We start from the raw sequence: 16,137 nt of genomic DNA on the forward strand, positions 1-16,137 counted from the left end.
TCCATGCCTCCTTCATTGGAAGACAGAGGCTTAACCACTGGACCACCAGGGAAGTCCCTCCTTCTTTATATCTTTAGTTGTAGATCTTTTCTGCTAGTCTTCCAGTCTTTCTCGTCAACAGTTGCTCTGTAAATCGGTGTAATTCTGGTTTACCTGTGGGAGGAGGTGAGCTTAGGGTCTTCCTATTCTGCTATTTTGGTCACAATCTCTATATTTTTTAAACCAAAATTATAAAACTAGATTTGTCCAAGGATTCACATGATGTTTTGAATTTGGCTTCTTATATCAAAATGCTTCTGAGCAGAACTTTTTGTGAGGGTTTTTTTTTTTCCTAAAACATTGACACTCACAGAGCACTGCATTAAAAGTTCCCTTTCTTCAATTTCAAGGAAGTTTGGGTATATTAAATATATACAAGCACTTGCTATTCTCCATAAACCAACAAAAACAGGTCTCAGATTTTTGAAAGACTTTATTTCTTCAGAGAAGTTTTTGGTTTACAGTAAAACTGAGAAAGTACAGAGATTTCCCACATATCCTCTTCCTCTACATATACATACCCCCCACCGTTATGGACATCATTCATTGGAATGGTGTTTTTTTTTATTTTTAACAAATGATAAGCCTACATTGACATGTAATAATCACCCAGCATCCATAAGTCTGTAGTTTACTAAGGGTTCACTCTTGGATTTGTTCATTCTATTGGTTTGGACGAGTGAGTAATGACATATATCCATCATTATCATATCATACAGAATATTTTCACTGCCCTAAAAATCATCTGTGCTCTGCTTATTCATCTCTCCCTGACACCTCCACCCTCCTTCCCCATTCCCCTCACCAAACCTCTGATCTTCTTATTGTCTCCATCATCTTGCCTTTTCCCAAATGTCATAGATGTGTAGCCTTTTCAGGTTGACTTCTTTTACTTAGTAATACGCATTTAGGATTAAGATCTCTTTTCATGATTTGATAGCTCATTTGTTTTTGCACTGAATAATATTCCATCTTCTGGACGTACCACAGTTTATTTATCCATTCACCTACTGAAGGACATCTTGGTTTCTTCCAAGTTTTGGCAATTATGAATAAAGAGGCTAATAAACATCCGTGTGCACATTTCTGTGTAGACATAAGTTTTCAACTCCTTTGGATAAATACCAAGGAGAGCAATTGCTGGATCATGTGGTTAGAGTTATATTTAGTTTTCTAAGAAACCCCCAAACTGTCTTCCAAAGTGGCTGTGCCATTTTGCTTTCTCCTCAGCAATGAATGAAAGTTCCTCTTGCTCCACATTCTCGCCAGCATTTGGTGTTGTCAGTGTTCTGGGTTTTGGCCATCCTAATAGGTGTGTAGTTATATCTCATTGTTATTTTAATTCACATTTCCCTGATGGCATATAATGTGGAGCATCTTTTTAGATGAGGTGTCTGTTAAGGTCTTTGACCATTTTTTAATTGGGTTGTTGATTTTCTTATTGTTGAATTTTAAGGGTTCTTTGTATATTTTGGATAAGTCCTTTATCAAATTATGTCTTTTGCAAGTATTTTTTCCCAGTCTGTCATTTGTCTTCTCATTTTCTTGACAGTGTCTTTCACAGAGCACAAGTTTCTAATTTTAATGAAGTCCAGCTTATCAGTTATTTCTCTCATGGATTGTGCCTTTGGTATTGTATTGAAAAAGTCATCCCCATTCCCAAATTAAAATGATCGTCTAAGTTTTCTCCTACATTATCTTCTAGGAGCTTTTGTAGTTTTGTGTTTTACATTCAAGTCTATGATCCATTTTGAGTTAATTTTTGTGAGAGGCATAAGATCTGTGTATAGATTCATTTTTTTTTTTTGCATGTGTATGTCCAGTTGTTCCAGCATCATTTGTTGAAGAGACTATCTTTGCTCCTTTATCAAAGATCAGCTGACTATATTTATGGGGGTCTATTTCTGGGTTCTCTATTCTGCTCTACTGGTCTATTCTTTTACCAATATCATACTCTCTAGACTCTTGTAGCTTTACAGTAAGTCTTCAAGCCTGGTAGTGTTGGTCCTCCAACTTTATTCTTCTTCAATATTGAGTTGGCTATTCTGGGTCTTTTGCCTCTCCATATAATCTTTATAATCAGATTGTCAATACCCATAAAATAACTTGCTGCAATTTTGATTAGGATTGCATTGAATCTATAGATCAGGTTGGGAAGTACTGATGTCTTGACAGTGTTGAATCTTTTGATCCATGAACATAGACTATCTCCCCATTTATTTATTTTATTATTTTTTTCATTAAATTTATTTATTTATTTTGGCTGCGTTGGGTCTTCGTTGCTGCATGCAGGCTTTCTCTAGTTGCGTCGAGTGGGGGCTACTCTTCGTTGCGGTGCACGGGCTTCTCACTGCGGTGGCTTCTCTTGTTGCAGAGTGTGGGCTCTAAGCACGCAGGCTTCAGTAGTTGTGGCACATCGGCTCAGTAGTTGTGGCTCGCGGGCTCTAGAGCGCAAGCTCAGTAGTTGTGGCATATGGGCTTAGTTGCTCTGTGGCATGTGGGATCTTCCCAGACCAGGGCTCAAACCCATGTCCCCTGCATTGGCAGGCAGATTCTTAGCCACTGCACCATCAGGGAAGTCCTCCCCATTTATTTAGTTTGATTTTATTCATCAGAGTTTTATGTCTTTCTTATATAGATTTTGTATATATCTTGTTAGATTTATACCTAAGTACTTCATTTTGGGAGGTGCTAATATAAATAGTATTATATTTTAAATTTCAAATTCCATTAGTTTATTGTTTGTATATAGGAACGCAACTGACTTTCTTATGTTAACCTTATGTCCTGAAACCTTGCTAGAATCACTTATTAGTTCCAGGAATTTTTTTTTTTTTGGTAGATTCTTTCGGATTTTGTACATAGATGATCATGTCATCTGCAAATGAAGACAGTTTTATGTCTTCCTTCCCTATCTGTATGTCTTCTATTTCCTTTTCTTGACTCATTGCATTATCAAGGGCTTCCAATCAAATGTTGAAAAGGAGTGGTGAGAGGGGATCCTTGCTTTGTATCTGATCTTGGTGGGAAATCTTTGTCAACGAAAATTAAATTAACCATCAAGTTAAGAAGAAAAAAAGGGATTTTTATTTGAGCCAAATTTAGGATTATAACCCGGGAAGCAGATTCTCAAAGCTCTGAGAACTGTTCTGCCTGTTAGAAGTCGAAGGCATTAGTCATGTACATTTTTGAGACAAAGGATCATACATCAAAATGACGTACTGATAGTTTACCAAGGATACATAGTCCAGATAAGCACATACAAAGCAAGCAGCAAGTCACCATGATCTCTTACAGAGCTGGGAAAGAATACTATTCTTTTAAGAAGTTACTTAGCTAGGGTAAGAAGAAAGAAAAGAAAAATTGATCTTTATGGTTGAGCGGTCCCTCTCAACTTTGAGGAGCTCTGGTTAATGTGTAATGCAGTTGCACACTGCACATTACGGAGGGAAGAGGCCCAAACAAACACAGAGAGAGAATTTTATGTTTAATTTTTTTTCGTGTTTTGCCTTAAAATACAAATTTTATTTCATCAGCTTCACATTTCTCACCATTAAGTACAATGTTATCTTGAGATATTTTGTGGATAGTCTTTATCAAGTTGAGAAAGTTCACCTCTCTTCCTAGTTTACTGAGAGTTTTTATCATGAATGGGTATTGAATTTTGTCAAATACGTTTTCTGCATCTATTGATATGATCATGTGGTTTTTCTTTTTTAGTTTGTTGATGTAATGGATCACATTAATTGATTTTCAAATGTTGCACCAGTCTGGCATATCTGGAACAAATACCACTTGGCTGTGGTATACAATTCTTTTTACACTTTCTTGGATGTGATTTGCTAACATTTTGTTGAGGGTTTTTGCATCTATTTCATGAGAGATATTGGCCTGAAATTTTCTTTTCTTGTAATGTCTTTGTCTGGTTTTGGTATTAGGGTAATACTGGCCTCATAGAATGAGTTAGGAAGTATTCTCTCTGTTTGTATCCTCTGAAAGAGCTTGTAGAGAGTTGGAATAATTTTTTTCCTTAAATGTTTGGTAGAATTAACCAAGGAATCCATCTGGGCATGTTGCTTTCTATTTTGGAAGGTTATTTATTATTTATTCTGTTTCTGTAATAGATATAGGCCTGTTCATATTGTTATTTTTTCTAGCGTGAGTTTTGGCAGATTGAATCTTTCAAGGAATTTGTCCATACTCCTTTTTAGAGACATTATAAGTTAATGTATTAATGATTTACAATCTAATTTATTAATATTTCACCTTCTGTTCTCAGTGACAGACACACAGGCCTCAGAGAATTTATACATTCTGTTCTCAATCACAGGTCAAAAGTCAATACAGAAACACAAAAACTCTCTGGTCATATCTCAAAGAGCTAGTCTCCTTCCCAGTGGGCACAAAATATTTTCTGAATTGACTTGTGCTCATGAATAGACAAATACAGAAACAAAAAATGACTAATAGACCATATTCTTTGTCTGTCATGTTTCACCCAATGGAAGATTGATCCTCATCATTCTCAGAGAGATCACCAAGGGGGCAGATGATGGAATCAGATCCTCAGTTATTGCAGTCATTGCTGCCACCAATGAGGAGATTTCTACCATGTGCGTCACATGGAAGTGACGCCTGAAAGTCCATTACCCACGACTTCCTGCACCATACTGTAGAAAAAATGTGGTCCAACCACTATTTCCTAAGGACTCAGGAATATACAGGGTGCTCTCTCAATTATAAAACAAAGACCCGCCTAGTGGTCCAGGACCAGCTGTGTGTTGCGGCAGCTCCGCTGGCTCACAAGAGCCCTTCCTAGCTTTGCAGCCAGGGACTCCATACTGGTAGCTCGTCATTGGCTATATTGGAAGTATTTATACCACAGAAGTCAGTAGATACTGAAAATCAGTCCCTGTGCCACTTCAAAGAACCAGTTGTTAAACATTTACCAGCATACCACTCTTTTTTATCCACTAGTTTCTGGACCTAGTAATGAAAAGACAAATGGCCCAAATCACAAGTTAAACAGAATGTGGACAGATTAATAGATTTGGCCAAGAAAAGAAATAAAAACAAATACACAGAATTAAAAGAAAAGGGAACTGAGGGAGAGAGTCAGCAGAGGGAAAATTCTATTGACCCGTGACTGGGCTTAAGCAGCCCATGAGGTGTACCTCTAAGGCAGGTTAATTGATCCTGGCAGATGAGTCCTCTTGGACATCTTAGTAAGACCTCCCAAACTTCCAAAGGATAAACTGCAAAAGCTAGTAACATGACTCCGTACAAATATAGAATGAACATGCGTCAAAAATTTATTTCATTTATTTTTTTTTTTTTGTTTGTTTTTTTTGTTTTTTTTTTTTTTTAAATAAATTTATTTTTAAAAAGTTAAAAAAAAATGAAGGTATTAAAAGTAACATGCCTCATATGTTTGAGGATTAGGGTTAATAACATATAAAACAAACAGAACATCACATAGGACTCAAAGCATGAAAACTTTAAATACTGAAGGGCACTACAGTAGAATGTATTTTGTTCACCCATGTTCTCGCATTATTAGATCTCACAAGCGTATAAATTTAACACGGTTGCAACAAGTAAGTTTTTTCACTAGTCAATGATTTTCAAATGTATACAGCACTCAAGAGGGCCTTGCCTCTAGGAACAGCTTGCAAGTTTAACAAAACCTCAAGACCACCCACATTCACCCATGCTGTAGACCATGATGGTTTGAGTAGTTCTAAGTAGGACAACCTCTGAAGACCTACTTTGGTGGATATTAATATTTAATATTCCCTTTTTAACATCACTGTTGAAATTCTTTGCCATTTGTTCGCACAGTCCTCCAGGTTTGGGCTGTTTCTGCTTCTACTTCATTCTGAATACCATCAGGTCTCTAGTTGCTTTGCAACTGGATTCTCTTTTATTTGGCCACACCACGCAGCTTGTGGGATCTTAGTTCCCCAATCAGGTATCGAACCCAGGCCCTGGGCAGTGAAAGCACAGGAGTCCTAACCGCTGGACCACCAGGGAAGTCCCATGTACCCAATTCTTTAATATCTTTTTAAAGTGAACAAAAGATAGTTGGAGGGCAGAAGATGAGTTTTATGTATCTCTTTTATCCCACAAATAAATCCAGGTCTGTGTACACTTAGGTTATGAAAGAAAATAACTGAACTAAAACACCATTGGGGCTGCATCTTCCCATAGTATTATATACCACTATCATTCTTTCAATTCCCTCCAACCAAGACCAACTGATAACTTCTTCCAGGAGGTTAATATGTGCAAATATCTGTGCCCTTGTTTTCTAACCTTACCCAAATGTATAAACTTCCTTCCCAACAGGACAATATCACAAAATATTAGAATGCCAGATATTTACACCCTGGGAATGTGATGGGGATAAGTATTTTTCATTTAATACATAGCCAGCAAAAACAAGTCTAAAATAAGAATTTTTTTAAAGGTACTCAAATAAGTCTCAAATTTTAATAAGATCCTCTATAAACACATTTATTTGCTACTGAAAATTGAAAACAGCACATCAAAAATTTTTATTGCTATTCAACACGCTGTTCTAACAATGCTGTGGCCAAGCCACCCAACGTGGTGTTCTTCACTTTCCTTCCACACAAGTTAATTTGTTTCACAAAGTGGAACTAAAATATATTCAAGTCATTCAAATGCAAGCTACATAGATTCCTTATAAGTTACTGTATTAAGGTAGAAAAGAGATGCAAGAAAAAAAGACATCACAGAACTTATAATATAGGTTATCAAAATATTGGTACACAATCTTTCCCAAGCTTCATAATGATCCTAAAATTACCAGGAAGAAAAAATAGTACAAGAATAAGGTTTATGGCTCCTTCGACTCTGTGTCATAATTACTGTAATACTTATTGTTGTAATAATTCTCATAACTATCCTCAGAAGGATCTCTATGAAACCGGCAAAAACGACAGCTACATCTAAATCTTTGCCCTCTTGACTGAGTCTCAACATCATTCTGCCACGGTTCTCTTTCAGAGTCAGACCGAGGAACTCCTTTGCCGTAGCGTTTTTTAATGGATTGAATCAGCCGCTCCATCTTATCTCTCCGTTAACACGGTCCTCACCCCTCTCCTATAGGGAATGTTTTCACCAAGTAACCGCCCAGTTGGTTGAGGTAGACATTCTGGCAGAATGAATGGCAATTTGATACTAGGGTTGAGCGTCAAGTTACTGAGGTTCTTTATTAACACTTCAGACATAGATTGAGAGGCAACTGGAATTGCCTGGGAATTTTCATCGATGGACATTTGAGGAGACTCCAGGGTCCAGGTTGGGTTAACCTCAGATGAATCCATTGGGAGGCTTGTCACAGCTTGAAGCTTCTCCTAGACCTTTGGGTTCCAGTGGAAGGTGATGCTTTAGACTCAAATTGCTACAAAGTAGCCTGGAAGAACTATAGAGCTAAGAAAGAGGGAGAAAAATCCAAGCTGACACACTGTGGTGAGAGAAGAATCCAACCTAAAAGTCTAGGTCGTGTTTCCTCTTAAAAACTACAGAGAAGGCAACCAGCCAGCCTATTTTAATGTCTATTTCATTTATTAATGAGGGAGTCAACGTGAGAATAAAGCTGATTCCAGAAATTATAGGAGAGACAGAAGTATTTGTAGTCAGCGAAAGAGGGAATGCAGAAACAAGATGGCAAAGTTAGATACAGACTGCACTCCGGGAAAGGAAAGGATGAAAATATTCATTGTGATGTAGACCAAAAAAGAAGAAAAAGAAAATGAAAATAGTTCAAACTAATGTTGATATTGATTGGAATGTAATGAACAAAGATCAAGTCATAGTTATTTTTCCTCATAGATTTATCTGGTCTCTGTTATGCGGGCCTCTCTTATTAACAGTGACCAAGGTTACAATAAAATACAGAATAGACTAGTGTTTATCAAACTTTGAACTCATAGAAAGAATGCATGAGCTTTAGGACAACTTTATTAAACCTTAAAACATTGTCACCTCAGATGAATTCTTGACTAATGTGATTATAAATATATACTCAAATGTGGGCACTGAAACTCATGATAGTTTCAGGTCACAAGATGGTCTTCAGAAAATTTAGGGGTTAGTGAGAAATATATGCATATATATTTTTCTAACTGAAAGCTCAAAATTTTAAATTTTCTTCACAAAATTATGGCATCATTAGAAAATGCCCACGGACCCCATGAGGCTGTACCCTAGGCAGAAACAGAGGGACTAAACTAAACAACAGCTCTGTGAGGATGAAAACACACAAGCAATGGGTGCCCGCTTGGAAGCAAGTGAGGGTTTCTAAAGATGACAACGTGCTGGAGTGGTTGAGATGAGAACCAGCTAAGCCTGCAGAAGGCCAGCCTGTGCCAGAGCAGGAACCCTCAAGACTTTTAATCCCAAAGTATCCTTTTTATTGCAAATATTTGACAAAGCTCCCTTTACTATCCTAAAATGAAATTCATAGATAAGATGACCTACCTACACATATAATTTAAACACATACACATTATAAAGGAAAGCCAAAGGGAAAGTAATTTAAAATAAAAGAATGTGTTTCAATATGTAAATGCACAGACATAACTCTTCAGAAAGGCACAGTGGAGACTAACGCTTACACCCATATGTGGAATCAGCTTGAACTGGACAGTTTCAAATGCAGACCGATCTTGCTGTGTGGACTGATCACCCAGAACTCCAAGTATGTTGCCGTTAACTGATGTGTTTTTCTGAAGAGTGAACACCGTTTCCAAATTCTGATGTTTGAAATTAAAGCAAAATTTGCCCTTTATTGACATGGCTTTTGCATTTCTGGAAAATTGTTTATTAAATTCTGCACAACGTATTTTGAGTTTAGGTATAAAATGGAATTGATTTTGGACTCAGATATTTTTAAACTTTTTCTACCTACATGACTTTCTGGGGGGACATTTGAACACCAGGGGGGATAGAGCTGCCTCTCCTGTGCAGGCATCTGGGGCACTGGGGTCCATACTAAAGGCCAATGGCATCCCTCTCGCATCCTTGTGACAACGCAAGATGTCTGCACATACTTCCAAAACGCTTCCTGGGGTTGGGGGTATCACCTTGTTAAGAACCACTGTGCAAGAGGAAGGACTATTTATCAGGTACTTAAGAATCTAAGAATCTTGACAGCAGGACAAGCACACACTTTCTGAAGACACAGGTGAGCATGAGGGCTCCTTGTAATTAACTATCTTAGCCCTGACGACATAGAAGTGGTCTAGGGCTTTTGGAAAAGCCTAATGGCTGTAGAGGTGTGGAGGTGAGGGTGTTTTGGAGAAGGGGGTAGATGTTTCTATTTAACGAGACAATGATGGCCCAGGGGAAATTTTTTTTAATTATTCACCTTTCATGTCCCGATGAGCCAATTCTTCAGGAAAGTCAATCCTGGTTCTATGTGAACAGTCAACATTCATTTATGGCAAATTTCACAATTGTAATGTAAATAATCACTGTGTAATTGTTTTATTTAAAGCCTGTCCCCTCCACAAAACTGAAGGCAGCAGGAGGGAGAAGACTGTCCCGTATTCCTTGTATTACTAGTAGCTAGTACAGTGCCTGGCACATAGATCTAACCAATACATTTTTTGTGGAATGAATGAATGAATATCAGAAGCATTATAAAACTAGAAAAAAAGTACATGAAAATAGCTATATAAATTGCAAAACCCCATCCTTCTCTGTTTTGTGACAGCTTAAAATCTGCTGTTTTTAATTGAGAAAGAACAAAAAAGCAAAGGTAGACTATGAGTTCAATTTTGTAAAGAGACCTGCTGTTACCATGTCCAACTTATTGGTGCCTTTTATACACTCATGTCGTAATTAGACCAAATGGGCTGGGGAAATAACTCCCCCCAAAAGAAGACTCATGGCAAATTGAAGCTCTTAAAGCTCTTTCAGGAAGATTCTTTCTCCACGATTTATGCCACCCAAGCATAATTATTTAAACTAAAGTTTAAATTGGCGTATTTCTCAAATAGAAAGACCATTTTGACTTGGGGCCTTTGAAGATCCTTGTTATTATTCAAGAAGGAGTGTGATAGAGATTGTGTGACACTTGATTTAACAGCTAATGATTGTACTGCACTAGGACCACGAGGATGGAAGAGACTAATTGCCTTCCAAGAGTTTATCAGGTAGTGGAGACAGGTACTGCAGAGACCTCTCTAATAGATGATAGATTTTATAACCTGTCTAATAAAGAAACAAAGTGTTCTGGAAGGTTAGAAAATAGAGCTAGTAGTTCTTTTAGTATAGGACAGTTCACAGTAGACAGACAATATTTTACTTGTTGAAAAAATATTTGAATAACTTAATTCTGGCTGACATTCACTGAGTATTGTCTCTGTGGCAGGTACCACTTTAAGCACTTTATATGTTTGAAGTTGTGGAATGTTTACAAAACCTCTTCATATTGGTAGTATTATTGCTGTCTTCCTGATGGTGCTGCTGAAGCACAGAGAGGTTAAGCAACTTGCCCAAGGTCACACAGCTAATAAGTAGCATAGCTGGGATTTGAAACTGGGCAATCTCCTCCAGTCAGGACTTTTAACCACCATGCTCTGCTGCCAAGGAAGGAAGGGAGTTACAGAAGGAAGTGGAATCAGGGAACTCTGCATGAAAAAGGTGGCCTTTAAACTAAGTCTTTCTGTAAGAACAAAATCCTGTGTAAGAGAGTAATATTTTTTTTCAAAAATGGCAGGAATATGTCTGCAACATCGGATGTCCCATATCATTAGTGTTTTTCACTAATGTCACAACTCCCACTGAGAGGGTTTATGGGAAATTTGGAAAGTCAGTGAAGAGTGAAGAAACAGATTACAGCAATTCACCATCACAGGTCTAGATGGTAATCTCCTGAAAGGCAGTCCTAAGGTTCTGTTCATTTTTTTCTCTAATATCTTGATTTAACTTAGGTTCTATTCATTTTTGTACTCTCAGTTCCAGGAGATAGAAAAAATTTTGTATTATGTACACATCTGTGTCACAAAGTAAGTAACCAGAATTTTCTGATATCAGGCAACTTTTCTTTCTTTTTTTTTTTTGTCTAATTTTTTTTTTATTGAAGTATAGTTGATTTACAATGTTGTGTTAGTTTCAGGTGTACAGCAAAGTGATTCAGTTATATATATATATATATACATTTTTTCAGCTTCTTTTCCCTTAAAGGTTATTACAGAGTATTGAGTATAATTCCCTGTGCTATACAGTAGGTTCTTTTTGGTTATCTATTTTATATATAATAGTGTGAATATATTCATCCCAAACTCCTAATTTGTCCCTCCCCCCACTTCTCCTTTGGTAACCATAAATTTGTTTCTTATGTCTGTGGATCTATTTCTGTTTTGTGTATAAATTCATTTGTATCTTTTTTTTTTAGATTCCACATATAAGTGTTATCATATGATATTTGCCTTTCTCTATTTGGCTTACTTCACTTACTATGTTCATCTCTAGGTCCATCCACAGTAACTTTTCAATAATCAAATGCAGCGCTGTCAGATGGAACTTACTGTGACGGCGAAAATGTTCTATATTCTGCTCTGTTCAATACAGTCGCCACCAGCCATGTGTGGCCATGGAGCACTTGAAATGTGGCTCATGTGACTGAGGAATGGAATTTTTAAAAGTCTTATTTTAATTAATTTAAATTTAAATAGCCACATATGGGCAGCATAGATAATCATAGGAGTTCATTTTTTTCCAAAACCTCCGGTGTGGTTCCAGGCAATGGGTGGAATGTAGATTGGTCAGTTGGTGTCCTAATATTCACAGCTTTGTGGACTAATGTATAACAGGCAGGATCTGCTTTCAAGCTGGAAGTGTCTTGCCATAGCAGTTTCCTCAAGTTTAGGAAATATAAAGCTGGAATGATATACTTGTGGTCATATTTAATTAATTTTTACCACTCTGGAAAATATTCTTAAAAATAGACAGCATTTCAGATATTATGGGTCCACAGGAGACTTAGAAATCACTCCCAAACCTGGAAGAGATATAGATTCTCAGGGATCTCAGTTGCTCTGTGGATTTTTTTTTTTTAATAAATAAATAAATTTATTTATTTATTTTTGGCTGCATTGGGTCTTCGTTGCTGTGCACGGGCTTTCTCTAGTTGCGGTGAGCGTGGGCTACTTTCCATTGCGGTGCACAGGCTTCTCATTGCAGTGGCTTCTCTTGTTGCGGAGCATGGGCTCTAGGCGCGTGGGCTTCAGTAGTTGTGGCACACGGGCTCAGTAGTTGTGGCTCGCGGGCTCTAGAGCACAGGCTCAGTAGTTGTGGTGCCTGGGCCTGGTTGATCTGCGGCATGTGGGATCTTCCCAGACCAGGGCTCGAGCCCGTGTCCCCTGCATTGGCCGGTGGATTCTTAACCACTGTGCCACCAGGGAAGCCCAGCACTGTGGATTCTGAGAGAGATTAAACTGCTAGAGTGTCTGTTCTGGAACAGAACAGGCTGCATATAAAATGTTGTGAAGGAAGTTTCTAGGTTTGGATGTAATAGATTATTGAAGGATAGCTGAATTTCAATTTCTTAGTTTTCTATAATGGATTTCGACTGCCCATTGACATTGCAAGTCCAATATGGAAAAGCTCTATTTAAAACATGCATGTTTGTGTGTGTGTATGTGCGTGTGCACACACACATACACACACAAGCACATGGCTTTATTTTCGAAATATTGGAAGTTAAAGAAAAGTAAAATTTGACTACTCAGAACTTCCATTGTTAACAATTTGGGTTTACTTTTCAGGCTTTTTCCCTTTTCTCTTTATATATTTGAGATCATAGTATATATAATTTGCTTTTATTTGCTTTAAAAATTTAAACATTATTTTTGTACTGTTCTCGTTTTATCAGCTTTGGGTGTCCCCCTGCCTTTTTAGTTGTATTTGAGAGTTAACAGATCAACTCCTCAGAACTGTGTGCTGCAGAAATGCCACCACAGCTTTTTGAGCTGCCAAAGAGCTTTATTAAGTCAACAAAACACTTTCTCATCTTTGAGCTGCTGTGCAGTGGGATTCAACACAGACATTCCACTAGTCTGGATTTTCCATTTTGAGACTCATGTACGTTAGAAAAATATGTAAGTTCTACCATTTTCTTGTTCTTATTTCCTTTATTTATGCTTTTATTGATAGCCATATTTTCTAAAATAAGAGGTATTCATAGACATAGGACTTTGCTTGGACATACAGAATATCTTTGAGGAAGGTGTTATAAAGTGTGTAATTTACTTTTAAAAACTTCAGTGTAGTTGGCATAATATTACGTATGTGCCAATTAGTTGAAGCTGCATTTCCAGGGGTGACCAGCTGCCCTGCTCTCCAGCATGTGTTCCAGGGTCGTTATCTAGCTCAGCACAGAAAAAGCCACCTCTCTGCTATCCGAGCTCCTCCATCAACCTTGGCAAATTAGTATATTGGATGTTAAATATGGGTTTTTATTGCCAAAACTCATGTCTCTTTAGTAAGAGTGTAGATTTTAGAAGGTGGTTCTCACTGGGGAAAAGAATACTCTCTCTCGATCTATGTATAGGCAAAATAATTTAGCGACCCCCTCTAACTCAACTCACAATCAAAGGTACGATAGGCTCTCCCCAGTGAGCCCTGCCTTTGAATCTAAGAATCTTAGAATCCCTGAATCTAAGTGTGGGCTAGATTTACTGACTTGATTATAATGAATAGAATATGGCAGAAATGATGGGATATCACTTCCAAAATTAGGTTTAAAAAGACTCTGCTATTCTTGGTCTGTGTGTGTGTTTGTGTAAATTCTTCATTTTCTCTCCCACTTTCTCTTGGATTGCTCACCCTGGGGGAAGCCAACCGCCAAGTTGTGAGGCAGCCGTGCTGAGAGACCCATGTGGTGAGGGATGGAGGCCTGCCAATAATCATGGGAGTGATCTTGGAAGTAGAACCACCAAGCTACACAGTCCCAGATTCCTCACCCACAGAAACTGTGAGGTAATACATGTTTATTGATCTGGGCCTCTAAATCTCGGGGTGATTTGCTTCCCAGCAATACATAATTAATAAAGACAGATGGGTAAGACCTAGAGAAGCTGAAAGAAACTACTTGGGGTGTCCGATATATTTTTGGCAATTATGTAGCTAACACTTGGAGTGCCTGCATTGTGCTAGGCAGTGTGTTCTGTGTACTTTACATATAGCAGTTCATTTAATCCTCACTTTGATCCTGTTATTATCACCATTTTACAGACAAAAACACTGCCACAGAGAGGTTAAGTGCAAGAGGCAGACTTTGGAGGAAACCTCGGCAGTCTAGATCTTGAGTCCATGCTTTAACTGCTCTGCTGTCCTGCTCCTCTTATGGTTAATTCTAGTGGGGAGAGTGAAGCAAGTTTGGTCAGAAGGCCATTATAGGCAGGGGCGGAGGGGGCATGAGCAGAAACAAGAAGTTGGAAAGGCTCACTAAAGGCTAACTTTGACTTTACTAAGCGTACTCTGCATGAATAAAGTCACCCCCCCTTTCTCCCACTAAAAGCAACTAGCAGACTAGGAGGAAATCTGCCTGTTTTGGGAGGAGGAGCATTTTTCAAGAGATGCAGAAAGCCTAAGTAGTAGGTAAGACAGATATGGCCATCTGTACCATTTTGTGATAATATCTTTTTTTTTTTTTTGGCTGCTCCTCGCTGCTTGTGGGATTTTAGTTCCCTGACCAGGTATCGAACCAGGCCCCCGGCAGTAAAAGCTCCGAGTCCTAACCACTGGACTGCCAGGGAATTCCCTGTGATAATGTCTGTTTGCTCAACTAAGTTAACATTCCCATCCCAACTGACTCAGAAGAAATAAACTCATCAACAGATTGACCCATGCCGCCTTCCTCCAAGATAAAACAAAATATATTACTGCGATTTTTCACAAATAATGGAAGTCATAGGCTATTTTGCTTTCTTTCTCTTCCTTTTCACAGTGACCTCCGTGTAACCGTATCTGGCACTTAAAATAGCGTGAAGGGAGCAGGCACTCTGGGGTCTCAGCAGAGCCTCAGGTTCACTTCACGCCGGTCCTGTCCGTGCAGAGGACGCCAAGATATCCCCAGCATCTGTGCTATGAGCACCGTCACGTGATTGGTGAAAAGAATAAATCCCCAGCACACTTTGGCTGTTGTTGACAAAAATGCTATATTGAGGGTCAGGAAATGAAGCCCAGTTGAGTTGTCCCAGCAAGATAATGGTAGACAAAGCAAATTATTGGAAAGAATTTTAAAGAAGGTATAAGTATTGATGACTCCCTCTTATGACCTACACAGTGCTGTGACTTATATCACAGGAGTCAGGATCATTCTACCCTTGTCACAGTCTCACACCTGGCTGCTGATTTTCAGGACTAGAAGTTCTTGTCTGAGAAACTTCCTCTCTCCCATAACACAACAAAGCTGAATCTGTTGATTTGGGTATGTGGAGAACGCACAGGTTTTACAGAGAGTGATTTATTATTCAACTCTGTGTGCTAGTTACTTTGTGAGTAGTTTTATGGGGGAAACGTCATGGTGAATAAGTGATTGCATTTTTGCATGTCATAAAAAACAAGAAAGTGGGTGGAATATTTATGTAACACAACACTAACACTAATTCTTACCTGCCAGGCAGGAAAAATAAAAACATGTTTGTCTTGCAAACTAAACAGAGCTCTGGTTCAAGGATTTATGATTGCACATTTGGGAGGAATGAAATTCCTCTTCCATTTTAAAAATATGGGTATGGGGACTTCCCTGGTGGTCCAGTGGTTAAGACAATGCACTTCCAATGCAGGGGGTGCAGGTTCGATCCCTGCTCAGGGAACTAAGATCCCACATGCCACATGGTGTGGCAAAAAAAAAAAAAAAAAATATGGGTACGTGTTCTATTTGGTGTTCTAGTATATAATATGGAAACAGGAACCACTTGAGGGCTTGTTTTTGAAAGTATACCCCAGGCTGATATATAAAATATAAATGGCTCAGTCACTAGAGCCATACATAGCCTCTTCTTGGAGAAAGAACCTAAACTTTGGGTTTACATAGTTATTGGAACACCCTACCAC

The 16,137-nt window shown here is 38.3% G+C and overlaps 1 protein-coding gene and 1 non-coding gene across 2 annotated transcripts; one reads left to right on the forward strand and one right to left on the reverse strand.

Moving 5' to 3' along the window:
* Nucleotides 1-6,662: 6,662 nt before the first annotated feature.
* On the reverse strand, nucleotides 6,663-7,399 carry LOC118902715 (developmental pluripotency-associated protein 3-like). Its single transcript, XM_036867359.1, is given in 2 exon segments — nucleotides 6,663-7,136; nucleotides 7,138-7,399. Coding segments are annotated over 2 exon segments (489 nt in total). The 5' UTR covers nucleotides 7,392-7,399; the 3' UTR covers nucleotides 6,663-6,901.
* An 8,424-nt stretch (nucleotides 7,400-15,823) lies between these two features.
* TRNAG-UCC lies at nucleotides 15,824-15,896 on the forward strand. Its single transcript has one exon. It is a non-coding gene; the product is annotated as a tRNA-Gly (tRNA).
* Nucleotides 15,897-16,137: the final 241 nt, after the last annotated feature.

This window comes from Balaenoptera musculus, chromosome 10 (assembly GCF_009873245.2).
Source record: "Balaenoptera musculus isolate JJ_BM4_2016_0621 chromosome 10, mBalMus1.pri.v3, whole genome shotgun sequence".
NCBI lineage: Eukaryota > Metazoa > Chordata > Mammalia > Artiodactyla > Balaenopteridae > Balaenoptera > Balaenoptera musculus.